The 25968-nt window shown below is 47.7% G+C and overlaps 2 protein-coding genes across 3 annotated transcripts in view; both read right to left on the minus strand.

Annotated features, from left to right (window-relative positions):
* Window positions 1-2055: 2055 nt before the first annotated feature.
* On the minus strand, window positions 2056-20678 carry ZNF219 (zinc finger protein 219). Its single transcript, XM_081835003.1, has 5 exons — window positions 20095-20678; window positions 11142-11250; window positions 8351-9752; window positions 5501-5620; window positions 2056-4247 (listed from the first exon to the last, which is right to left on the minus strand). Exons 2-5 carry the CDS (start codon window positions 11145-11147, stop codon window positions 3424-3426), a joined length of 2352 nt encoding a protein of 783 aa, XP_081691129.1. The 5' UTR covers window positions 11148-11250; window positions 20095-20678; the 3' UTR covers window positions 2056-3423.
* Window positions 20679-22234: 1556 nt separating this feature from the next.
* The window catches only part of ARHGEF40 (Rho guanine nucleotide exchange factor 40), a 40475-nt gene continuing 36741 nt past the window's right edge, over window positions 22235-25968 (minus strand). For both annotated transcript variants that reach the window (XM_081834997.1, XM_081834998.1), the window contains one exon: window positions 22235-25738. In XM_081834997.1, the coding sequence (XP_081691123.1) occupies window positions 25643-25738 (96 nt within the window). In that variant the 3' untranslated portion in view covers window positions 22235-25642. The remainder of the gene's footprint in view (window positions 25739-25968) is intronic.

Below are 25968 nucleotides of genomic sequence, written 5' to 3' on the forward strand. Positions count from 1 at the left end.
AATGGCCTTTTTCTTTTTCTCAAATCATGGAGTCCACAGTCAGTTTCTGCATTTTGAACATGTTATTCTCAATACAGTAAAAGGTTTGGTTTTGTGTCCTCTATGTTTCTTGTTCATTGAGGCCCACATAGCTGATTCGAGGTAGGCATGTGTATGGTCAAGGCTAAGCTGTTAGGACTTAGGAGCACACCTTTCAATTATTATTCCAAGAAAATCCCCATTGTCCTCTCAATTACTCAAGGCTGTAAATAATACTGAGACACCATTATTCAAAAACAAAAACAAAAAAACCCAGCAATCCCATACTGTGTATCTTGTATCGCCATTGGCCATTTGAGGAAGTTTTGTATTTGGCTTTTATGTGTGCTTAATGGTTTGTTTGCTTTGTATGCTGCTTAAATAATCTATTTTATGAGGCATTTACTCCATAAATCTCAAAGGAATCTTCTCTCACGCTTCATCATAGTTAGCAGGCCTCGAGGGGAGGAAAGGCCGCTGACCATTTTCATGTGTTTCCAAGGCCAAGCCAGAACAGCTGCTCACTGCAATCATGGAGGGCAAGATGTTAAAGGCAAGTTCAGAGACCCGTTTGTGGCCTCCATTTGCTGTGCCAATGGAATTCAACAGAAAAGGAATAAGGATATAAAATATTTGGACAAATTGATTCCCTCCCCAATAGACGCTTGTGCTAAAAAGTAATAATTATGGTGAATTGTGGACTTATAGAGATATATTTATACTGAAAATGGGTATAATCTTTTTAATCTGTATAATTTATTTTTTTTAAGAAAAAGAAATTCAAGAAAGACCTGGTATCAGGTTGGTTTCAGTATCACCGTTATATGATTCCTAAAATGACTCTTACTATATAGAACTCCAGCCTATATAGAACAGAAGGAAGGTTTAGAAGGAGTTTTTCAGCCTTTCCAGATTGTGCTATTTAGCTAGGAGAGAAGGAACACATTGGGAAAGGGTAGGAAGGAAAAACTTTGCCATCAGTCACTTCTAGATTGTATTTTTGCAGAAGGGATTCAATTGCACACTGGAAATTTAGGTTTTCAGAGTTACAATGGATTGCAGTGCTCTGTAGCTCTGATGTAATAATAATAATAATAATAATAATACATGAGAGAGACACACAAAATGTGGTTAGGAGACTGTCAGTGACGTGCACTAAAAACTGTGAGTATGGGGACAAATGACTGACAGGAAGGCATGTAAATGAGCAAAAACAAATGAGGATGCTTATTCTTGCACTTCCCTGCAAACAAATCAGAACAGATGCTCAATAAATAAAGATCGGACATCACCATAACCTCCTCATATGCTTTGTTCAAGCAAATTAATGCTCAATAAACAGGTCGTAAGGAGCCCAGTGTAGCTTTTTTTTAAAAAATCCTTGCATGCATCCCCCACCCTCACCCCTTGCTCCAGAATACTGTACATTTTTATTTATTCAAGCAGATTAATCCTCTTCCCACCTTCTTTCTTTTTTATATAAAAAAGCCTGACACCTCCAGCATTTCGTGGTTGTTGTTTTTAAGCTGACACCTTCATTCTGTAGGTCCTGGAAAGCACGGACCACAGATCTTTTTTCAGGCTATTTTTAAAAAATGCATACAAATATACTTCTGCATACCTTAGAACTATATTGAAGATGTAGAAACTACTACCGTATTATTTGGTGGCTCTGTTCCTCCTCTAAACTTAGAGGCATCAAGCCACCCAAGAAAGTTTATGCTATAGTAAAATTGTTAAGTCTTCAAGGCGCCATGAGATTCTTTAATATGATTTAGTTGAGCTCAAACCCAGGAACACACAATTTTAGGAATTAGTTTCCAGTTCTCAGATGTTCAGAAACAGAAAATCTGGTAAAACTTATTTTTGCACCATTTAAAGGACAGTGAGCTTACAGCAGTACTACAGTTGTTCTAGGGGATTTTTCTTTTTTTAAAAAAAGGGGGGGTATGTGAAGCTGCAGCTTTTAAATCTGTTGACAGGGATTGCATTGAGAACACTGATCACAACTCACACAAGCACTGAATGAAGCGTTAGTTGATTCTCATTTTAATTTTTATTTCCAGTTTCAAATTTTCTACAAGAAAAACAATAAAAAAATAGAAAACTCTAGAAGTTGTCAAGCTCCCTGACATGCCAGTTCACTACAGAAACAGGGCTCTGTTCCTGGGTCACTACGGAGATAACATACTGGCACTGGGTTTGCTTGCTTGCTACGCACACAAGAGACTGTAGCACCTGGTTGTTATGGAGACAAGGCCCCAACACAGGTGCTTGAAGTCCCCTTAGGCCAAGAGTGGCTGGTGCGGCCTGCCCTGCCTCTGTGGCACTCGACAGGGTAAACAGGCTAATGGAGACAGGGCTCCTGTGTTATTAAAGGGGGGATTTTGAAAGGACCAGCTTCTCCCGCCATAGCAGCAGCACCACGGAGAGGGAAAGCTGTGCCCGCAGAAATGCTCCCCTTTTTTTACAAAAACGGTATACACCACAGGTGTCTTCTTCCCTACGGGGCCTATCAACCCTATGTTTGTGCCAACAATGAGGTCCTGAAAGGGCCCAATTTCTCATACAGTGGCACCGATAGGAAGCAGCATCAAGCCCAGAACTGAGGCGAGAACAAGGCATTGGAATCCAATGGACTCCAGCCACCTCACCCCAAAACCCTGTTTGACTAAAAAAGACTTTTAACAGCATCGCTGCCCCTTAACCAATTCCACACCCCAGCCGTTATCACAGCTTCTCCCTTCTACATCCCAAGGTTGGCACTTTTCCTGACAGGTCTTCTGTACCATTAACAGCTCCATGACAGAGAAGATCTGCACCTCTTGAATTTCTGCCTGCCTCGCTGCTGTTAAAGACACAGAAACCTGTTTCCAAAAAGACAACCCTACTACCTTCTATTTTGATGCCTCTCAACAGATGGGTGCATGACCCTGTCATTTGTGGAGTGGCATCTTACTAGCTGCCTCTTCTGGTCTCTGCACGTCTATACTACAAATGTAAACAGGTCTGAAATTGGTTCAACTGTCTTGTGAAGCTGCCTTTTATTGCGCAGGACTATTTATTGATCCATCGAGCCCCATGTTTTCTGCTTTAATTGGCCGTGTCCGTTCAAGGTTTCTGGCAGCGGCCTTTCCGAGCCTTGCCTCTTTTGGCTAGAGATACGAGGGACTGAACCTGGGACCTTAATGCATGCAAAGCATGGGCTCTACCACTAAACTAGGGGCTATCCAAGACCCTCCCCGTGAACTCTGGGAAGCGTAGATTCGTAGGGTGCTTGAGAATTCTTTATTAGAGATTGCTGCTTCATAGAAAGGAGCTACAGTTCCCAGGGTCCCTTGCTTGAGAGCCGCCATGACAGTTAAACAGGCTCGAAACTGGTTTATATATGCAGAGTAGACGTACTCAGGCCTGCACTGGCTCCAGCTGCAATTCCATGAGGCCTTGGCCTGTCTTAGATGTCTCCTGGTGTGGGCCCTTTTGGACCTTGGGGGCAGGCAATTCCTCCTCTCCTCTTGGCTCTTCAGAGTCTTGCGACAGGTTCTCCCAATCTTGGTTAGCTGGTGTGGCTCCAGGAGAGAGGCTGGAAACTATTGCTCGATCGGGCGTCCTCTTCCCGCGGGGCAACTCAGGCAGGGGAAGTTCTCCCTGGTCTTCCGAATGCCAGAGGTTCTGAGGTTTGGTCATCTCCCCCTTTGGACTTAGAGACTTGGGTGCTTTCAGCTGGGGGCTCTGGGGTTCGGGCAGCTCCTCCTCCGCCACCCCCCGGGGCTTAGGGGCAGTGTGAGAGCAGCGGCGGGTTCGGGCTTTCCGGCTGTGGTGGACTTGGAGATGTAACTCCATGAGCTCAGGAGCCGAGGTGGCAAAGGGGCAGAACTGGCAGCGGTGGAGGGCTCCTCCCGCCAAAGTCGGGCGCAGCGACAGGTCCAGGGGCTGGAAGTCGGTCTTCCCGTTGAGCAGCGGCTTGCGGCGGGATGGGCGGGACCGAGCTGCACCCAAGCTCCCGAGAGACAGGAAGGGCCCGTGGCTCTTGGCGAGCTGCGTGGCGGGAAAGGCAGGGACTGCGGTGGGAGCGAGGGGAATGTGGCACCGTTCCAGCGTTCCTGCCGCAGCAGCTGCTGCAGCCGCAGCACTCTTCTGCTCCCGATGATGGCGCTGCAAGTGGTACTTGAGAGAGCCAGACTGTGTCCCAGCGTAGTCACAGTGAGGGCATTTGTACGGGCGCTCGCCTGCAAGGAGAAATGGTAGAGGCAAGTTGGAAAGGCAGCAAACAAATGCAGTTTCCTGTTTCCTAGACAGTTGACTTTGGACCTGGCAGCCCTTGGTTCAAGCTCCACCTCTGGGGCAAACTAACCGAGGGACTTTGGGTGAATCATTCTCTCTCTGTTTCCCCCAACTATAAAAAAGGAATAAAGGCAACCTTGCAGAGTTGTGCAAAAAGCATCAACCATCTACAGTGTGATCTTCAGAGCGAAATATTACAATTCACCCAGTGTTTAAGACACACGGGGAACGCCCCACTTCAAGTTCTACCTGTTGAGGAGGTTCAATCAATGAACAGGCAGAGCAGGGCCTTTGGGTTGTGACACCACAACTTTGCATTTCCTCTCTAAGGTGGTGAGCCTCGAAAGGAACCAACAGACAAAATATGAAGCATCCTTGCAAATAAGTCGGTCTGGTGTGGTGAGTGTTTTCAATCCCCTGCAAGGAAGCTCTCACGGACCAGCCACTGTCTCTTAGCCTAACCTACCCCGCAAGGTTGTTGGAAGAATAAAATGGAGACGACAACTATGTGAGTTACCTTGAGCTCCTTGAAGGAAAGGTGGGATATAAAGTGTAATAATAAATAAATAAATAATTGCCCCCCAAAGTTGTTAGCTCAAAAAAAACATTTTATCAGCCTACTAATCTAGTTTACCATTTTTATTGGTAGTTTTATACATAATATATATTTCTTTGTGCTGGCTTTTTGTAACCAGTTTTGAGTTTTTATACGGAAAGGAAAGGCAGCCTAAACTGAGATCAGCAGAGAATGTTGCTCCGCGTCTGCACTTGTGCCACTGCTTTGCATGTCTGGTGAAAGCAAAGGAACAGGCAGTATAGTTGCACCTCTGAAGTCCAACGGAATCCGTTCAGGAAGTCCATTTGACTTCTAAAACGTTCGGAAGTCAAGGCACAGCTTCCAACTGGCTGCAGGAAGCCCTGTTGCCCGTTCGGGTTCCAAAGAACATTCACAAACCAGAACACCCACTTCCAGGTTTGCGGCCAAAAGGTTTGACTCGCAAGGCGTTCTTCAACCAAGGTACGACTTTACAGAGGTCTGAGCTGCCTCAGATGGTATCAGGTTCCACCCGTGTGGTATGCCTCTGCAAGATACAGAACTTGGGGCGGTGGGGGGGGGACCTAGCAGGTACCAGCCTTATTGCACATTTCCACCGGTTTAGGCAAACCCTACCCCACTTTTGCAGCATCTTGATCTTACCTGTGTGGACGCGGAGGTGCACCTTTAGATGGTGGGAGGATCTGAAGGACTTCCCACAGAACGGACAGTCTTTCCCAGTGCCCCGCCGGGATCCGTCCAGGCGCGACTGCCCTTGCATGTCTGGGGAAAACACAGCAAGGAGGGAAGATTTTTAGTAGGAGGGGATTGCAAGGTTTCTTGACCCTTCTCTATATGCTTTACATATGGATTCTCTGCCGCTTTGCTCTTCTTTAGAGCTATAGAAACATAGTTTTTACCCCCCCCCACACACACACATCCATAAGTGCCACAGGTGTCTCACTTTTTCACCCCAACACAGACCATGCCTTCAAAGACAACCATGACAGCTGCATTGCAAGGTCTGGATCTGTAGCTAATTTGTCACATTTGTTTCAAAATGTAGCTCAACATAGTAGCTGCAAAAAATGATGACTGCTCTAAACGGGGGTGGGTGGGTTGTGAATTGAAAATAAACACCAATGACAGAAGATTGGCTGCCTTGGGTAAAGATTACACGGAATGCTTTAGAATAAAAAAAAATCATTGCAACTGTTCACAAACATCACACACACCATGCAGTGATGTGTCAAAAAAATGGTGATTTTTAAAATGTTTTTAGAGATGGAAATAGAAAAACAATCATTTGTGACAACAGAAGTTGACTTTGATAGGTTGGTTTGATTTTTTAAAAAGAGATATTCTGTTTGTTATATTAACATCTGACCGTGTTTTCATCTTTTCCACTTCTTTTTTCTTAGTCATATGGCGCGCATATATATATATATATCAACTGACTGGAAAAATTGATACTGCACCCTCATACACCAAGTCTAAAATAAAAACCATTTGGTCAGCAACATGGTTTCACATTGGCTTGCTTCAAACAAACCATAATCAACGTTAACCACAGCTTGTCAGTTTAGATGACAAGCTGAGGTTAGGCAAAAGCTTTCAAACTCATCCTAATGGAAGAGCGGGAGAGGGAGAGCACAGCCACAAGACCCTGAGGCTCACTTCAGCTCATTCACATCACTCCAAACTATGGTTTGTACTGAGGCCCAAGTTAGCTGCCTGAGTGTTGGTTCATGCTGGTCTTGTGGGGAAGAAGAAATGCACACACAAATGCATACAAAGCAAAAAATGAGGCCATGATATTTTTGGAATGGTGAACATGTTTTAATGCACCCTCAGGTGGAAAGAGATGGAATTTACTACACTAAACATAATAACCTCAAAGCCTAGTTTCCAGTTATTCGAACAAGTGTGGTAAATCCCAGCTTTCGCCACCTGAGGGCATATTTAAGCAACACATCCACCATACAAAAATGACATGGTAAAAATCACCTCATGGCGGTGACACAGCATGTGATTCATGCCTTACGTTGTTTTTTTTTTAAGAGCTAAACAATGTGGCAGACTTGAGAATTAGGACATTTCTACATCATAGGCTTAAAATGGCTTAATAGCCCTTTTCTCTAATCAGGAATTGGTAGGAACTGCTGTTCTGTGGAGGGAGGAGTTACAGGTTCCAGAAAAGTTCTCAGCACAATTATCACAGTTCCCCAGGTTTACTGGGAGAACAGCAAAACAGTATGGCTTCTAGAACAGTGGAACAGTATAAAACAGATATGCATTTGTTGTGCGGATATGTGCTTTGAAGGAATGTTGTAAAACCACTTGGGAAAGTATTTATTTGCATCAATGCAGTTTATTTCCTTCAAGACACAGAGTTTGAATTTTCCTCATGCAGAATCTGGGTGTGGGTGCACGTGAGTGCTTATGCAGAAAGCTACAAGGTCTCATGACACCAACATCCCCTTGCCCAAACTTGTTTTAACTGGGAGGCAGAGGTGAGACACCGTACAATCATGCAAAACTGTGCAGAGCAATGGAGAAATGTTTCAGTTACACCAACTAATATTTTGAATACTGAGAGCTATTGTTTGGGTATCACGGAACTCTTGCTCATTCTGAGGTAAAATTTGTAGATAACTGCATGCCAGGCTTGTTGCCCTTCCCAGAATTCCAGGCATGGTAGCTTTACAAGGTTTTTGTTAGTTGGTTTATTTTGTATTTTATATTATAAGCACTCCGTTGTTTAGACCAAAGTGGTGTCCTGTAGATATTTAAGGACTACAGTTCCCATCACCCCTGACCACTGGGCCATGCTGGATGGGGCTGATGGGAACTGGTGTCCAAAAGCAACTGGTCAACTCCATGTTGGCTATCCCTTTAGGCTAGTTACTTAAATGTTTTAAAGAATTTAGTAGCATCCTATTTGGTGGGATGTGCTCTGATATCCAATGGCATCATCAGCCTCCTGTGCAGTTCTGTTAGAGGGCTGGAGGAAAGGTGGACGTCAGTAAGTACATGGGTCTTGCCCTGCTTCTGCCCTGGATGCTACCCAATAGTGGCAACCATGTCCCACCACACAGGCCGCTGCTAAACATCATTATTTTAAACATATGGTTCTGTTAAGCATTTTCCATCCAGTATGTTGCTTCATTTGCTGGGTTTGGCCTACCGATACAATTCTATCAGTTTATTCCTGACCTTTATTCATATCCATCAACTGGACATATCCCTTAATCTCTTCCTCCACCCCTCACACATATCCTTTTATAAAACAAAGGGGGAAATGCAGTTTTCAGCTAAAAGCAGCCTAGCTATGGAATGTATACCCACCCACATCCTCATTTTTTATTTTGCTAGAGGAAGCAGCTCAAAAGCACGGGTTGGTCTAGAATCTGAGGTTGCTTTGTGGTATGTGAGACCCACTTTGGTAGCCCCCACAAAAAAACAACCACCCCCAAATCCCAAAGCAGCTATGCTCTGCTTGTCCATACTTGCCCTTTTCCTCCTGGGTCAGCAGAGACGGACTGGTGTTGGCTGCTGTGGAGGCTCTGACATTTGTGGGGAGCCAGTGTCCTGCGAGAAGGTGAGAGCCCAGCGACTGCCCCTTGCTCCACTCCCTCTCTCGGGACAGGTGGCTCTGTCGGTGCAAGGCCATCTGTTGGAATGTGCCGAAGGTCCGGGAGCAATCTGGGCAGCGGTGGCTCCCTCCTGGGTCCTCTCTCACCAGCTTGGAACCTCCTGCGTAAGAGCGCTCCCTCCACTGCTGGCCACTCTCCACCGCCCGAGCTGTGGCCTGCAGCCGCTCGGCGCAGCTGGCATCGCCATAGCCCAAGAAATTGCCCGTGCTGGCCTTATCCGTGGGCCGAGGGGAGAGGAGGGAAGGGTAGAGGGCCTCGCAGCCGACGAGTAAGCTTTGGGCGGACCGGCCTGGGCCGGGCCCTCTTTGTTCACTCTGAAGGCCTAGCTTGCTGAGATGAACCTTCATGTGGTTCTTGAGGAACCACGGCTCCTTGAAGCCACGCCCACACACCTGGCACTTGTGGTCGAAGGAGTCTTTGTGCTTCCGCATGTGACCCTTGAGGAACCAGGACTGGGTGAAGGCCTGGCCGCAAACCTGGCAGCGGAACTCAGTGGGTGCAGCGGCTGAGGGAGCGGCAGGGGCAGAGGCCGGAGGGGCAGGCGGAGCGGCTGCGGCAGGGACAGGGGCAGGAGGGGTGGGCAGCCGGGCGGCCGGGAGCCCATGGGCTTGCTGGTTGTGCCACTGGAGTTCCACCTCCTGGGCAGCGGCAAAGGAGCACTGTCCACACTTGTAGGGCTGGTGGAGGATGCGGAGGTGGCGGTCCCGCTCGCCGGCGGTACGGAACTTGCCCTTGCAGAAAGGGCAGCGGAAGGTGGGCAGGGGTGGAGGCGGAGCAGGGGCAGCTTGTTCTTCTTCTTCCTCCTCTTCATCTTCCTCCTCCTCCTCTTCCTCCTCCTCCTTCTCCTCCTCCTCCTCTTGCCCCCGCAAAAGCGCCCGTTCCTCCAGCTCAAGCAGCAGGCGGCTCTGGTGGCTGAGGCGGGCGCGGGCCTCGGGGCAGTGGGAGCGCAAGTGGAGGCGCAGGCTGGCACGCTGCCCCGCCCGGTGGCCGCAGTAGGGGCAGGTGAGAGGGGAAGAGCTGGTGTGGATGCGCGTGTGCAGGGCCAGGATGCTGTTGAAGCGGAACCGCTTGCCGCAGATGGGGCACGGGTAAGGGCGGGCTTCGCCCCCAGGTCCCCCCGGCCCGTTGGAGTAGCGTTGCAGATCCAGCTCCCCGTTGAAAGCCAGGGTGTCCGCTCCATCACAGGAAGAGGGGGAGGAGGATGGGGAAGAGAGGGTCACACTGGCTGAGTGGGCAGAAGGCAACTGGTAATCTGCACCCTGCAGGAACGAGAAGGAGGGGAAAGGCAGTGGAAGCCTCAGCATGGAATGACACACACTGCCAAAAAAAAATCCTCTTTCACACCACTGCTGTTCCAGCGTAACTAAACAGCTCACTGCTGGAGGAAGGAGCGAATGATCTTTACGCAGAGTGGCGCTGGCCAGGCAGGAGGCCTGCAGACACCCTTACAAAAGCAGCTTGCAAACTAGCAGCTGATAACACAGCCACGTGGTATTCCCTCATATGAAGGCCAAGCTCCGCTTGTATGGGCAAGGGGTGACTCAAGCATCTCTTCCTGCAGGGATTAGGTGCCCAAACCTAATCCTTTGCCACAGTGGAGGTTGCAGAACCATAGGCTGAAAGCCAATCAATCTATAGGTTTGCTGCAAAGGGACATCATGCTGAGGGAGCTTTGCTGGGAACCCAACAAGGGGAAGAGCAGTAAGACCCATTGCTGGGAATAGAGATAAAGGCAACATTCTCCAGAGCTAGGCCAGTAAAAGCCTGGCCCATAGGCACCAAAGGAGAAATGACCTTTACAACCTCAGAATCTTTCTCCACATTTTACCCCAATTGCTGGCTTCCTGTGCCCAAGGAGGGAACAGTTTTTCCCTCTTGAATGTGATGGGAAAATGGGGCTTCATTACATTCCAAAGGACTCTTTGACAGGAGATGAGCTTCCTCCTCCTTTCAGTTTTTGCCCATTCTCCTGTTCCTGCTCCAACTGGAATGTGTCCCACCCCCATGCCAATTGACACCAACTGCCCTGTGGGAAGGAACAAGAGCTTATGAGGCAGGTGTATGAACCTCCTCTCATAGTTGCCGCCCATGGGAAGCCCGTAAGAATGCAGATGAAAAAGGCATTGGAGGCTTCTCCTGTCCCAGATGGACCGTCCTTCACCACCCTAAGCAAAAAAAATCGTACGAAATGACACCAGCTGCCCTGTGGGAAGGATCCTGATGAACTGATATGCTAGGATACTATTTGGCTGTAATTTCATTGCTATATTTTGATTTGAATGTAGCCTGCCTGGCAAGGATTTGTATCAAAGGTGGAAAAGAACACAAAAAAAACAATGCAACAATGTGTGTGTGTGTGTAGCCTCCCCTATTAAAAGTAATTAAGTCATGTCATTCCATTACATCCATTAGAGGGCGAATGGAAGTAATTTTTCTAGGCTTTGACTTTCAGCTTGGAAAAAATTATACAAGATCTTCCCATTCGAAGGGGGGCGGAGATTGGAGAAAGAAGATCCTACTTTCCAAACTAATTCATGATAAGCCTGGGAGAGCTTACCCATCTCTAGCTGAGACAGTGTGGCTGACATGCAAGGGCATTTAAGTCCCTCTCCTAGACAGCCACACCTAACCCTGGTCTTCTGGCTTACCTCCATGATGCTCCTGATCACATGCTTCAGTCGTTGATTGGTGAAAGGGCAGCACGTAGGATGTGACCTGACATCTCACACCTGATAGGCAGGTAGGCGGGAGCATGAGCTGCAGGAAAGGGGAGAAACGGAAGGGCTTTAGCTCAGAGGTCAAACATCTGATTTGCATGCAGGAGGTCTCAGGTTTAATCCTCAACATATCCAGATAGGGAGAGGAAACACTCCCTTGTCTGAAACCCTTGAAAGCAGCTGCCAGCCAATTCTGAGCTAGATAGGACTTGGTATATCAGGCAGCTTTTCATGCTTCTACTAAAAAAAGGAATTTCAACAAGAAAAGCTCAGGCCTTCTGCCCACAGTTGCCATTTTGCAGTGCTCACTATTTGATAAATACCATTAATTCTTCATTCACAAGGACTTAATCTGTGCCACATCCAGAGAGCTATCTTGGCACATTTCTGCTGCTGAGGCTTAACCCTGGAACTTATACAGTGTAGGACTGAAGTACCCCTGGATTTGCCCAGGGTACATTTTGTTCACCACTGAATATGTAAGAGCAGGGAAGGGAACTCTGCAAGTTGGGACTCCCAACTCCCATTGACCGCAGCCAGCATGACCAATGGGCAGTTGGGAGTTTTAGCCCACAGCGTCGGCAAGACCACCATCATGCTCCCCAATCCTGACATAAGAGACCCCCAACATCAGGGGAAGGGGTTCAAGTGCAGAGAGATTTGTTGACATGAGTATGTTGTTGTTGTCGTTTAGTCGTGTCCGACTCTTCGTGACCCCATGGACCAGAGCACGCCAGGCACTTCTGTCTTCCACTGCCTCCCGCAGTTTAGTCAAACTCATGCTGGTAGCTTTGAGAATGCTACCCACCCTAATTTCCACATGCAATGTGCATGATTTAAGTTGGATTTAACCTGTTTTAGGAACCAGAGAGTGAGGTGAGAAAGTTGTAAACCTTGAACTGACAGCACAGTGGTCCTTATTCTATCTCTATGGAACAGAGCCTTTGGAACCTTGCAAGTATTTTGCCCATGTTGTGTCTCAGACCAACATTCCTGGGGATGCTAAAGCAGGACTGGTCCAGCAGTAAGATGAAGGAAGGAAGCCAAGCCAGATAATACACTGCCAGGTTGCAATGGAGATTTTTGTCTGCCACGCAGCTTAGTGCCTCTGAAGTAAAAAACAGGGCGTAGCCATGGCTTCTCTTCACTGCTGCCCCTCCCTCGGCCCTGCCCAACCTCTCTTTTCCCACCTCCTGCAGCAGGAAATTATTTCACCACCCTGCAAGCCAAAAGAGAGAGTGAGTGGCAGGAGAAGTGTGGGAAAAGCCTCAACTGCATCTTCTTTCACTGCAGAGTTTGTACAAAGTCTGACAAGAATGCAGGGAAGGGCAAAACATCCCTGGGGGAAATTTATTTCCTGATCTGACTGCCTGTCGAATCCGTCAAATCTTACCCCAATGAATCATCCAAAGGAAAATTTGTGGGGTAAAAGTAGGGGTGCTTGGTTTGGCTCAATGGATGACCTCAGTGGAGTCTCTAGCTCACAGGCTGGGTGCATCCCTTTGAGACCTCCCATGCAGCCTCTCCTTCTGGGCCCCACACCCTCAACTTCTATGCTGACTGTGGAGAGCTCATCGGAGGAAGGAGTGGGATACAAACAGGCAAAGTGTGTGTTAACAACTTTCATACCATGAAATGTCTCTCAATGCTTCACGGTACAAGTGCTTGCACGTAAAACATCCCATTGTTTTTGCAGAGTTCAGCAGAACATGCACCCACGGCTCCGAATAACAGAAAACCTACGCTTCCACAGAAGCTAATAAAAACAGAAACACTTGGCTCTGCAGTTCATGAAATTGAAACAAAAATGCATAACTCTATAGGGTGTTCTTCGGGCTTCTACGAGCACCATTTCAAGATATTCCAGCTCTAAAGGAATAATTGGGATCATGCTCATAAGAGACAGGGGAAAAACAAAACAGCTGTGCTCTGCACCCTACTCCTTTCCCGACAACCATTAGTTGACCTACTGTGATGTCAGGGAATGTTCACAAACATTCAAGTGTCCAGGGGTGTCCGCTTCTGTGAGGGCAATTATACTTTGGCTGTTAGGAACATTTTGCACAGAGCAAAGGACAGTAGGGGCAAAAAGCTCTTGAAGGGTGGGGGAATACAAGACAGAGTGGCTAAAGGAAAGGAAACTGGGGGCTAGGAAGCACAGCTCTAAGGGAGAGAGCAGAAGAGACAGAGATGTGAGAAGACAATGCCAGAAGTTGAGGACAAGAAGTTCCATAGTTTAATAGCTTTATTTTACCTCAAATCTGAAATCCTGATGATGCAGAAGACAAATGGCAGGGAACTAACTGCACACCAAGATACAGACATGTGATATGCCCCAATACCATAAGCAGGTGTGGTCTGATCAACATGTTTACCCAAACCTCGCTCCCACTCTGCCTGAGGCAAGGCTGTCATCTTCTACAATTCTATGCATGTGGAACTCAAGCTATAATTTATGGCAAAAAAACACCCCACAATATATGGATTCTTTGGAACCTCTTTTCTCCTGAAGCAGATGCAAACAAGCACAGCCCTCCTATCCTATTTCTCTCTCTTTCTCTTCCCACCAGAAGACAATAACTGGAGAAAAGGGGAGATAAAATATGGTTACTTTCAAAGGTCGCCTCCCAAAGTACTGTATCGGGAACCACTGGAAGGAGGTGCATTGAAATCCAGCCATCCTTCAGTTTTTCTCACTCTGGCCTACATCAGGCTTTGAATGGTCACTGAGCAAGATGTCCTTACTGGGCCCGTTTCCTGTGTGGGTTCACCTCCCCTTCGCTTGCCTTCTTCCTTCAATCCACACAGTAGCTGAAAAGCTGAACAGGCAGCAATGCTTAGGAGGAGCATCAGTGGTAAACCAGGGGGCTCTAGGGGCTGGCAGTGGGCTCCCTGCTGGGGTGTGGGCTTTGTGAGTGCCCGGCAATGCCACCTCCTGACGCAGGGCCTACCTGTCAGGTCTGGATGTGGCCTCGTCTCAGGAGTAGGGGACCTTCCTCAGGCTCACATTCTCCTCTTTGCAACCTCAGAGTTCAAGGATACATTCCAGTCACACAAAGCCACTCAAGGAGGGTGTGAAGCAGGGCTGGTGCCAGGTGTGGCCTGAGAAGAGGGGATGTGGTTCAGGAGGAAGAGTCCCAAAGGGCCAGACTGACACATGGAGGGTCACATTTGACCCTGAGGCCTACGGCTCCCCACCCCTGCCTGTAGACTGCAGCAAGTGATGGCAGTGGCAGTGGGGTAAGGCTAGCTGGTGATGGAGGTTGTGTGTCTCCTCTCATTCCCTGCAAGAGTTTCCTCCCTGGAAAAGGAAAGAGAAGACTGACAAAATCCTTGAAAAATTGGCTCTGTCAGAGCCCAGCTATTTAAAATATTTTACCAAGCTCAGAATGTATGGATGCATTCAGGCAGCCAAGTATTCAACGTGATGACTGTAAATATCATGTTAGGAATCCAGGAAACAGGATGAGCGGCTGGCTCTTCCTACTACTTATTCCCTCGCTCTGCAATGGGCCCTCTACACAGTTTTCAGGCATGCCCTGCTCCTACAAATCCCACAACCCTAATTCAGGAGGAGCCGAGATAGATAGATAGAGAGAGAGAGAGAGAGAGAGAGAGAGAGAGAGAGAGAGACTTACAAGTGCATTTATGCAACAGTTGGATTAACAAGTCATTTTATTTTATTTTTATTGCACTTTTGTTGCCCTCCTCCTCAACTTCAAAGAAGCTCGCAGGCAGAGAGTACCTGGATTTCTTCCTGCCTTTTTATGAAAACAAGTCCTATTGGCTGAGAAATGGTACATAGCCCAGAGCCAAGCAGTAAGTTTCACAAACTGAATAAAGAGCTGAACCCAGGTCTCCACAAGCCTAACTCTTTAAACACTACACCACAGCAATTATCCCAGTCCCTCCTCCCCAAAGCCTGTAGTTTTGTGAGGGATCTCTTAAAAAAGAAAACAAAAAGCATCTTTTGCACCCTCACCCAACTCGCAACTCCCAGATTTTTTAGCAGTCCTAACTATTATAGTGACATAAATCCTACAGTGTCTTCAGGATCTGACTCATCCAGTCTGATTTGGAATTAGAGCTGGGCTTCAGGGCTAATTTGATTATAAAGGGGTTGGAGCTGGTAGTAGGTTTGATCTGGGATCTTCATTACACAGTGATTGGCTTGGGATATGACCTTTCTCTTTCCCCAAAGCAGTAGCCTTCAATGGGATGCAGGACTGGTGTGGTGAAACAATCCCTGTGCAAATTGGGTTAGCAGCTCACCAGACTCCACTGTCCTTAGAAGAGTAGGGATGGGACAAAGAGGGTGCTCCCTTGCCAAGCCCCCTCCATGGTGTCATTGCTCTTGCCACCCTCCACATGTTGAGGGGCTGAACTTCCGCAGCAGGGAGCCTGTTCTATTTGTGTTGGTTCCCCACAGAATTCAGATTTCTGATCTTCCAGGGACTCCCAGTCACACAAGGGAGCCTTCACATGTTCAACAGGCTCCCCCCATTGCAGGGTTCAGCTCCCTACACCTGAAGGGCTGTAGGCATGGTGACACAACAAAAGGTGCAGCACTCTCTTGCTCTTCCCCTCATTTGATTTGGGGGGGGGAGTGTTTGAAGAGGCCTATTTTCTGTGTGTAATAAATAACAATCCTTTGCCTGCGAACCAAAGTGCCTTCGTGCTGTGTTCTCTGGTCAGGCCCACCAAATTGATATTGTGACCCACACTCTTAAAAAGGGGTTCCTCACCTCTGCTTTAGGTTACATCACTACTAAAACACTGTACAAATACTCAAGGCTGCAAGGATTTCTGATGAACTAAGCACAATTGATGCATCCCAGCTGGCTCTTAAGCCTCCCAGTTCTAGGTAACAAAACACCAGCAGAATCACAAGATAGCATCCTGCATTAATTAATCTGAAATGAACAACCACCTCTTGATTCTGTACTCACAATTACAAGCAGGAACTGGAATCTTCACTTCAACCATAAAAATGAAAAACCAGCCCGTTAATCACACTGATTTACAGAAACAATAGGTTGGTTAAATCGTGTAAAGAGGTAGCAAGTCCCAAGTACATCACTTTAAGTGTGTGTGCCTTAAAACCCCCACATTCTAAGGAAAATGTCCAAATGCAATTTTACAGCTTGCAAGCACCTTCTTAGAAAAGGAAGCAGCTTTGATTTGTGCAGAAGCCAGCAAAAAAAAAAAAAAGGACTATAACAAGAAGCAAGGTGGTCCAAGGCCTGCAGATTCAAAACAGTCGGCTTTGGTGAAGGGGAGGGGGGTAGAAACCTTAGATGACATTCGCTGTAGGTTTGGCATGTGTGAATCAGAGCTGTGAATTCATAGTTATCATGTGACACCCCTCCTCCCCTCCGGAAGGGCAACAGACCTCACAGAAGAGAGCAACTATGAGAAACGTCTGTCTGGAGTTGATAGTCACACTGGAAAGGCAATACCTTTCACAGAACTGGCTTCCTGTGCACGTGGTTGAATGCTTCCTGCACCTACAAAAGCCAGCAGATCAGGGAGGTTCAGCTTGAGCTCTTCATATCTAGTTCCCTTGCTGAAAGAAATATTTTCCTATGGATGGGCATTCAGTCTTGCCACCTACAATCTGGAGTGATAGAGCCCAGGAGCAGTTTTGTCAACACACCTGCTGTTTATAGAAATAATTCACAGCTAAAGACATGTGCCATAGCACCTGGTAGAAAAAAAGGAGATTATAAACTTTAACAAATAAAATTTAACCACAGCATTCATACAGCATCATAAGATTATGCATGTGAACAGCACTTCTTCCTTAATCCTGCAACCATCACCATCATTAGTAGCAGAGGTAGTACTAATAACTATAGTAATATTTCTAGAATCCCTTTAAAGGTTACACATTTTACATAAAAATAAGCCATAGGCTCTACCCTCAGGTTTAGTTAAGACTTCTCTGGGAATGCACTTTACTTCTGATGGCAACTGTGTATGTATGTATCTTTCACAGCTTTTACACTCTCTGTAACACAGATGGCAATTCTTATCCCAAAGGAACCATGGTATCCTTAAAGCTTCTTAGGGGACCTCTATGCTACTGCAAATTCCTATTTGTTTTATACCAGTTTAGCTGTCAAAGCTCTCCAACTCCAGGAATCATGGGAACTGCAGTCTAACAAGAATACAGACTTCTGTTAGAGCCCTAGCATTCTTAACAGAAGTACAGTTTCCAAGGTTTCTGGGACAGGTGGGGAATAGCATGACTATTTTTAACAGTTTAAGGCTGTGCTGGAGAAATGTCCTCATTACTCAAGGACAGCAACCCTTCAACTCTCCATAAACACTGGCCTGTTACAGGTTCAAGGGGTGAATCAGGGGTTGAAGGAATTGAAATGAGATTTGACAACCTGTGGCAAAATCAGAGACTCTTTGGCTCCCATGTCGTCGTGGGCTAAGAGGTCATGTAAACTTATATAGTGTTGTGATAGCTGCTAGATGGAGTTCAGTGTGCCTCAGAGCAAATTTAGCAGTCTTTGAATGAACTGAGACAGTAAGCAAGAGTGAGCAGAGACTCCCTGGAATTCTTTGCTTGTATAGACATAGAATATTATTTCAGAGTAACAAACTCGGGATAACATAACCTTGTATGAACAAGCCCTAAAATGGTTCATATAGGCTGAGTAAGGCAGCAATCATATGAGAAGCATAGAAACATTTCTCAGACGGAAAAAAAAGACTCTGCCTTGTCCAACTTTTTATTATTGTCTGCAAGTGTTCTATGCAACCTGAAAGCTTGCCATCTAGAAAGGCACACAGTCTTATAGTTTACCATACTAATTATTTCCTTGCAAACGCTCTTCAAAAGAGGGGACACTTGCCCAATGGGCAGGCCTTAATCTTGTTTGTAAGTCAGCCTCTGATAAGGCAGGTCTGCCCTGTATTCTCATGTGGTGGCACGGAGGGAGAGCTGAGGGTAGCTTGCTGTGGCTAGTGTAATAGACACTCTGCACATCCTCTGAGGCACTCTTTTCTTTGTTATTAAGAACTAATAACAGAGTGCCTTGGACAATGTGCAGAGTGTCTCTTACACATGATTGTGCCCAGAGGCATATAAAAACAGGTTCTAACACTAAGCCGTGATTTTGGAACAGCACACCAGGTACTATCCTGACACCTTTATTATAGAACATTCTGTTGCTTATAATGGTGGGTCTAGTTTGCAGAGAGAGTGTTACGGGCCTGTTCTTCCCCTAGGTATTGCCAAAATCAAGCAGGAGGCCTTGTTCTCTTGCAGCAATGCAAGGCTGGTGGTATTCATAAGCCTGCATAAAAGATAGCTGATTCATTTTGGCACCTTGCCATGCTGGGCCTATAGCAGTACCCAAATGACTAATCTTTTTTTTTTTAACACACACACACACACACACACACACACACACCATGAAGTCTTTTGGGCCTACTCAGTATTAGGGAGGCAGACAGTCCTGTCTTGCTTGTTTGTGCATACTATGCGGAGGGAGAGGTACATGATAATAGAGTGCAACTGTACCTAACGGTGGTGTGTGTGTGTTGGGTGCCCATTTAGTCTTATTCAGAAACAAACAAGATGGCTGCTTCTTAGGGGAAGGCACCCTAAGGAAAAACAGGGCAGCTTTTCAAGGTTCCCCTGGGTCCCAGGAATAGGGATGGCGGCTGCCAGGCCTCAAGCCAACTCCCGCCAACTTCGAGGCCACGATGGAGTATAGGGGGAGGAGAGGGGGAAATATATCCATGGGAGCAGGCCAGTCCCCTCACTCACACCACAGCCCCGCTTTGGCGTGTGAGAAGAGACAAGAGAGTGACTGTCCCAGCAAGACACAGAGCTGACCCCCCCTTCCCGCCCCACACGCCCTGAACAAAGGGAGCAGCTGCCTGAGCAAATGCTCCAGTGCACATTCCAGTGGGGGGTGGGGGTTAGGATGAGTAAAGGGGGCTGTTCCAGTGATGAAGGGCTACCGAGTCATCACCCTTTAGACACCCCTCTCCCCACTTAAGTTTCAAGCTTCTGAGAGTCATAACTTAATAATCTTGGGTCATTACATCGGAGGACAGCCCCCCCCCCCGCGTGCGCATTCCATTTAGTGCCACTGAAAGGGTACAGAAATGTGGGATTGTGGGACAGCTCGAAACAACCCTTACAAAGTATGTGGGGCGGGGAGGGGGGTTGAGGGAGAGGGGGATGCCCTAGAGATGGAATGAGAGCATGGCCCTCTGGCCCTCGTCGCTGCAGCACCAGCCGCGATCCACTCCCGCCCCACCGCACCCCACCCCGCCACCCCTCATGGCTCCGAGCCACCTGCTATAGGAACCCCCCTCCCTTCCTCCCGCAGAAGCGACTTCACCCCAAATGGCCCCAACGGGCCCACCCCCACCCCCACCCCCCCGCGCCACATTTCCCCCTACTCCGATTTCTGAAGCAGAGCCCCCCTTCTAAGTTCCAATCACAGTCACGTGGCTGGGGAGTTGCGCGGGGGGGGGGGGAGAGAGGCGACGAGGAATAGTGGGGCTGGGGGTGGGGAGAGAAGGATCTATTAGAGAAAGACATGGAGGAAATCGACCGGGTCATTCGGGGATAACGAAGCCTGAGGCCGAGGCCGGGCGGTTTCCGTGCGCCGCCCAGGCGGTGCGCAACCCCGCAGCTTGGCCCGGTTGCAGCCCCGCGGCCGGGTGACTTGCCCCCCACCCCACCCCGCGACGAAGATCGGAGCCCGGGCCTCGCTTCCCCTGCTGCCATGCACCTGCTCTGGGAGCCCCGGGGGTGGGGGGGAGAGAGGAGAGCCGAGTGGTCGGGCGGGTTTTCTGGGGAGGGGGGCGCACGGTGGGCGGGCGGACGGCGCGGCGCAGCGCAGCTACTCACCAAGGCGCACGGCGAGGCGGCGCGGAGGAGGAGGGGGGCGCTCCGGGGACCCGCCGCGTCGTCGGGGCTGGGCCGGGGCGAGCAGCCTCCCCGCCAGTGGGGCTCCCCCCTCTCCTCTTCTCTCCTCTTCGCCTTCCCTCTCTCTCTCACTCTCTCACTCTCTCTCCCTTCCTTCCTTCCTCCCTCCCTCTCTCTCGCTCCCTTCCTCCCTCCCTTCCATTGTACGGAGCCGCAGGCAGCGGCGGCGATTTGCATTTCTGAGCCTTGCGCGGCGAGGGATTGCCCGGCTCCATTGTGCGCTCTCGCTCGGCCGGGCGCGGAGGGGGCAGCCCTTCCCCGAGGGAGGGGGGCACTCTATGGGGACCGAGAGAGAGAGAGATGGGGAAAGAGGCACGCTGGGGCTAGGGTTGCCACTGCTGCCTCTCTTCGCTCTGCTAGGCCGTGAATTGCAAAACGGAACGAAAATCGCCACGGGAGTGGAAGCAAGCGCTGCCCCGGCACGGCGAAGGGCAGTCTGGATCTCCCTTGCCATGGTGGCAGGGAATAAGTAGGAAGAAGGGGCACTGTCTCAACGCGGGGGGGGGGGGGACAGCGGGAAGGGAACAGTGTGGGATTAAACCTACCCCATTAAGCCCCTAGGAAGATTGCGCCACGAGGATGGGTGGCACTGCCCAGGCACAACCCAAGTTGCCAGTGCATCCTAGTGGCCTGCGGAGGGACACAGCCTGCTCTGTGGGCAATGTTTGACCGGGGGGACAGGCGGGTCAGTGATAGTCAAAATTTGCTGCCTGTGGCAGAGCCAAGCACACAGGGGCCGTAATGGAAGTAGATTAAGAGCCACTGTGTTGTGGTGGCAGGATGCTGCTCTGCTGATTCAGGGAGGGGGGAGAGCAGGGCACCATCTTGGCACAGACAAGTATTGTCTGCTCTGCTGTACACTGGTGGGTGGGCGGGAAGCCTGACGCAGTCTGCTCTTTTTGGTTGATGGAGTGTCATTGGCAGGGGTGGGTGGGGAGTAGCACACTGGCCTGGCACTAGCTAGACACAGCCTAGCTTTGTTCTGTGATGCCATGATAGAAAGGGGATGCTAGGTTGGCATGGCCAGCTTGGCAGAGCCTGTCCCTATCTATAAAGCAGTGCCATGGCAGAGGAAGGTACTGTCTAGATTAGAAGCTTTTACAGATGTACAGCTAGCTGTTAAGAGTTGAGATCCTGGCACTGTGAACCATTTTGTGGCGAGGGCATGTGACAAGTGGCATCGCCTGCTTTGTTGGATTGTGGTGATGCCAGGAGACAGGGAAGGGCAAAATGCTAGCCTCTCTCCATCACCAAACCATAGAGGAAAAAGCAAGGTCTATGGGCACTGACAAGGAGAGGAAGAGCCGGGCTCTGTCAGGCTGCGTTTGCAGATAGGCACGCCTGGAATATTGGTCTCAGGCATGAGGCCTGCTAGATGGGCCTCTCACTGTTTAGCCACTCAGGTCAGTTCAGGGAAAGCGGGTAGGAACAGGAACATTCTGGTTGCCTAGCAACTACAGGTCAGGTTTTTATCCACCTCCTGTGTAGGCCTCAGAGAGAGTGGGAACAGGAGCACACAAGCCAAATACTTATAAGGACAGGAAAGCAGATGGGGGAGGGGGCTGTTTCAGCCTGGCATTGTTTCCCTCCCCGTATCAGGGTATGGGTGGGGGGAGGCTCCAGCTAGGGCAGGCTAAAGGGTAAATGGCAGTATGGTGAAAAGGACCCTTGTGGGGAGGGAGCATGGGGATGAATGAAGGACCTCACTAAGCACGCACTGGTGTAAATACACAAACAAGCTAACCCTCCTTCCTCAGTTCTATTAACTTCAGTAAGATATATGCCCACATGCGTATATCTGCAAGCTTAAGCAAGTAGTCATTGCTTTTAAAGGAGTTGGTTGAGGAAAGCCTTTTCTCCGGAATAACATCCTCCAAATCAAGGAAAAAACAGAGAATAGTGGGAGTAAGATGTTGAACCAATATTAAGCCCCTCAAGGGCAAGTGAAATCGGCCCTAGAGATAAATATGTTCTGCCTTAAGCTGACAGAAAACCCAAGTTAAAAGTAGTGGGAAAGCAATTAATAGGGTAGCCCCTGCAACGGAAGAACAGAAATGACTAATACAGTTCAGCATGCTTTTTATATAAAATAAGGTCTTGTTAGACAAACCTGACTGATTATTTTGACAAGAATACATGTTTGGCAAAGGTAACCATTAATTTACAGAGACCCAAGGGGTTTGCTTAGTACCTTACATGGCTTAGGTTCATGGGCAGCAGTAGCTAAAAATCATTCTTCAAATGGGTTAAAAATTAGTTTGTTCCCATCGTATTTTAATTTTCCTATGAACACCTGTGCAGCTTGCACAATTTTTACTTCTTTGAACCAGCATAGCTAGAACACCATATCTTCCCAGCCAGCAGAGCAGCCATTTGGAGAACCCTTTCAATGGGAACACTTGCAGTACCCGTACTTTCTACTTTCCTTGGGCTTCTACCTTCCCCAGGACCAACCTCAACTCCAGCTTACTGTTGGCCCGCCCTCATCTTTTCCATTTCATAACACTTAAAACAATGTTGGTAATTTGAGACCAGCACAGGTAAAGAGTTGCAGATGCCGCAAAACTCAGGGCTGGAGCTTTGGTTTTTGAACCCACACAGAAAATGCTTCTAATTGTGAAAACAGTCCCCTACCATGATACCTTGAATTTTGAACCCAATCAGTTTACAGTAGCTAGACTTCACATACAGCAGATGTGCTAAACTTATGTATGGATTGTACTGCTTCAGACTGGTGCAGGCAGGTGCTCATGTGACTAAATGTTCATCCAAATACAATTCCCTGTGCTTTGAGAACTAGTTTCTGGGAATGCCTACCTTTCTTCCTGTCATTTCTGTGCAGGGAATGTTAGCGTGGAAAAGCAGTCATGTAATCTGGACGCTATATATGATGATGACAGTGCCGTGTACAAACATGAAGCTGCCCAGTAATGTGAGAAGCACATGATTTCAACAGCAAAAGGAGTGAATGGGTTAGGATTGCCAAGTGTTCAGGGAGATAAACCACAGTCAGGGGAGGGTTCTGCACTTCTTACCCATTGACCACTTTTGCGGTTAAACTCAACATGTACACCTTTTCAAACATAACAAGAGCAGTTCCGTGTTAAAACACACGGACCATTCATCATGTCTAGTTGGTCAAATAGTACACCCCAGAAACAGATTTACTACCGTACATACTCTTTTTCAAGAACTAAGTCTCATTTGTGCCTGCTTTGCATATCTGAAGCTGCTTTTCTGCATTATATTTTACTTTAGTGGTTAGGTCAAAGCACAAGTTAGCACCAGCCTCATCAAAAAGTGGTTGTAAATAGAGACATTCATTCCAAGCCAACTGGAGGGAGGGAGTTGTAGAGCCACAGCTCTATAGTGGCAAGTTGGACAAAGGCATGTATATCAGTGCTCTTGACATACATGGGGCTGATGAGGATTGTTAGGCCAGTATTTGAAAAGGTTGGGAGAAGAGGTTGTAGTTAGCAGCCACTTTCAGTGTTCTCTGTGAAAGAATTCCTACGTTTCCTTACAAATCTCAAGAACTGCCTGGCCTGTGCACCATTCTGACATTACAAACATGTCTTCCATTATTACTGCTTATCTTTTGCATTTTTTCTGGTTCCCTATTAATGTTTGTTTTTGAAGCAGTATAGTCCACACACAGTTAGTTGTATTGAGGCCACCTTAGTATCATAATTATTATTTATTAAATTTCTATACTGCCCTTCATCTGAAGCTCACAGGGTGGTTTTGCACTTAGTTACTGTTGAAATCAATGTGAAAAGTTGGATACAACTCCTGCTGATTTCAGTGGGAACTAAGTGCCACTAACTTAGTCTCTATACACCCAAGTGAGTTTACTAAATCTTTTTCATGTGGGCAGGAGAAGTGTGTGTGATTTCTATATGAGTGGCCCCAGGTTTAAATCCAGCACAAGACCTGCCAAAGAGAACAAGTTAGCTGAGCAACTCAAGTTACCAAAATCAGACCAAAGGTAGGCCATTTGTATCCAATAGAAGAGTCTGAATAAACAAAAACACCACATATTCAGCCACCTAACACAAAATATAGCACCAATTGTTAGAGATCAGTTCCTACAGTTCAGATTCCAAAATGTCACAGACATTGCAGAAGGGTTTGCAGACCAACAAGTAATCTAAAAGAGGCAAAACACTCTTTCACAGCCCCTGTGTTTTTTTCACTTGACTTTTTCCTCGTACAGTAAGCCTACAACTTAACCACATTTAACTTGTGTGCATTCAGCTTCACACGCTTGGTAATAATTTTTTTAAAAAAATTAAAGGGAGGCGGAAAGAGGGTAGGCATCTAGGAAAAAAGACTTTGGCAATTCCACCCACCATTGCACTCAAATGTGTTTTGACTATACATGACTTTGGCTTTAAAGGCGATCCCTGGAATGTAACCCCCACATAAGTTGTAGGCTTACTGTATTCATAACAATGTGGTAACATTACTGTGTGCAGAGACTTATCTCAAAAACAAACAAGCAATCAAGGGAGGGGGAAAACTTCCCCAGGTGCAGCAGAATCATGATACAGCCCTCCTTGGATTCTGTGTCCTCAGACTGCAAACACATGAGTGTGGGGAAGTAAACTTGACCGAGTATTCTTACTTGTCAAAACTCTTCACATATTTTAAGAAAACAGCACACCAGGGAGATGACTTAAGTTAGAGCCCTTCTCCTCGGCATACTAGTTTATTTTATGTGGGGGTATGCAAACACGCTACCCATCTGCAATCTAAAGTGGTACAGTCCTAGGGGAGCTGTATTATGTGAACCTCCATAGCATTATGTATATTGCTGTATCATGCCTTTCCTTTCTGCTGCCTCTGAACTCGCTCTCTGGATGAAGGTGGTTTTGTGTCCTATAGTAATTCACCATGCAATCCAGACCCACCTCCTTTTCCTCTTCGGCTAACCTGGACATGGTTTGGGGAGTGCATACTGTAGTTACCTAGCAACTGCAGCCCAGATTCTTCCTTCCATCTCCCATCAAAATGATCAGAATACCAATTGGGCAAGAGATAGAAGCTGTGATCAAAGGTAGGGCACCAGGCAAATGAGTATTTCAACACTGTCTGGAAACCACCCCACTCGATCAGTGACTCCAGAGTTTCCTTCTAGTCTGCACTTTAGTTTGGGTCAGCCCAGAGCTCATTGGTTTGGCCTTCCTTGCCTAATACACAACCATTTCACTACCAACCACATCAGCTTGGTCAAGAATCCCCAGTATTTTGCAGCCCGAAAAAATGGTGGAAAAGGCACTGGATGGGTACTGCCAGGGATAGGACAGAGCCATCCCAAGGTAGACTGCAGCCCATGTCTGGGTGTTCCTGTGGGATGGTAGCAGAGGGGGGTGAATGGGACAGCCATCAGGAGTCTTGGTAGGAGCAGGTCATAGGACTGCTTGTCATTAGTGCCCATTCATGCCCCATCTCCAAGGTTTGGTGGGGCTCAGACAGTCCTGTTCCCAGAGTTCCTGGGGTTTGAGTCCTGCCTTCCACGGCTGCCTGGGGAGAACAGCTTCCGGTGTAGACTCCACACCCAGTGCTGCAAAAGAAACAGATGGGTAAGTGTCTAGATACAAAGAAAGACACCAAGCCTCTTAGTTTTTCTGGCTACCCAATACTCGACAAGTTTCTAGTCCTCATGAGCCAAATTTATACATGATTCTCTGCAACCCATCCTGGTCTAGTTAAATATAATGCATTATAAGCTGCGATAGGGACAACATATAGGTCCTACTTCCCTGTAAAAATAAAACTTAGCATTTTGTAGCT

The sequence above is a fragment of the Podarcis erhardii genome, assembly GCF_964252035.2.
Source record: "Podarcis erhardii genome assembly, chromosome: 13".
Taxonomy (NCBI): domain Eukaryota; kingdom Metazoa; phylum Chordata; class Lepidosauria; order Squamata; family Lacertidae; genus Podarcis; species Podarcis erhardii.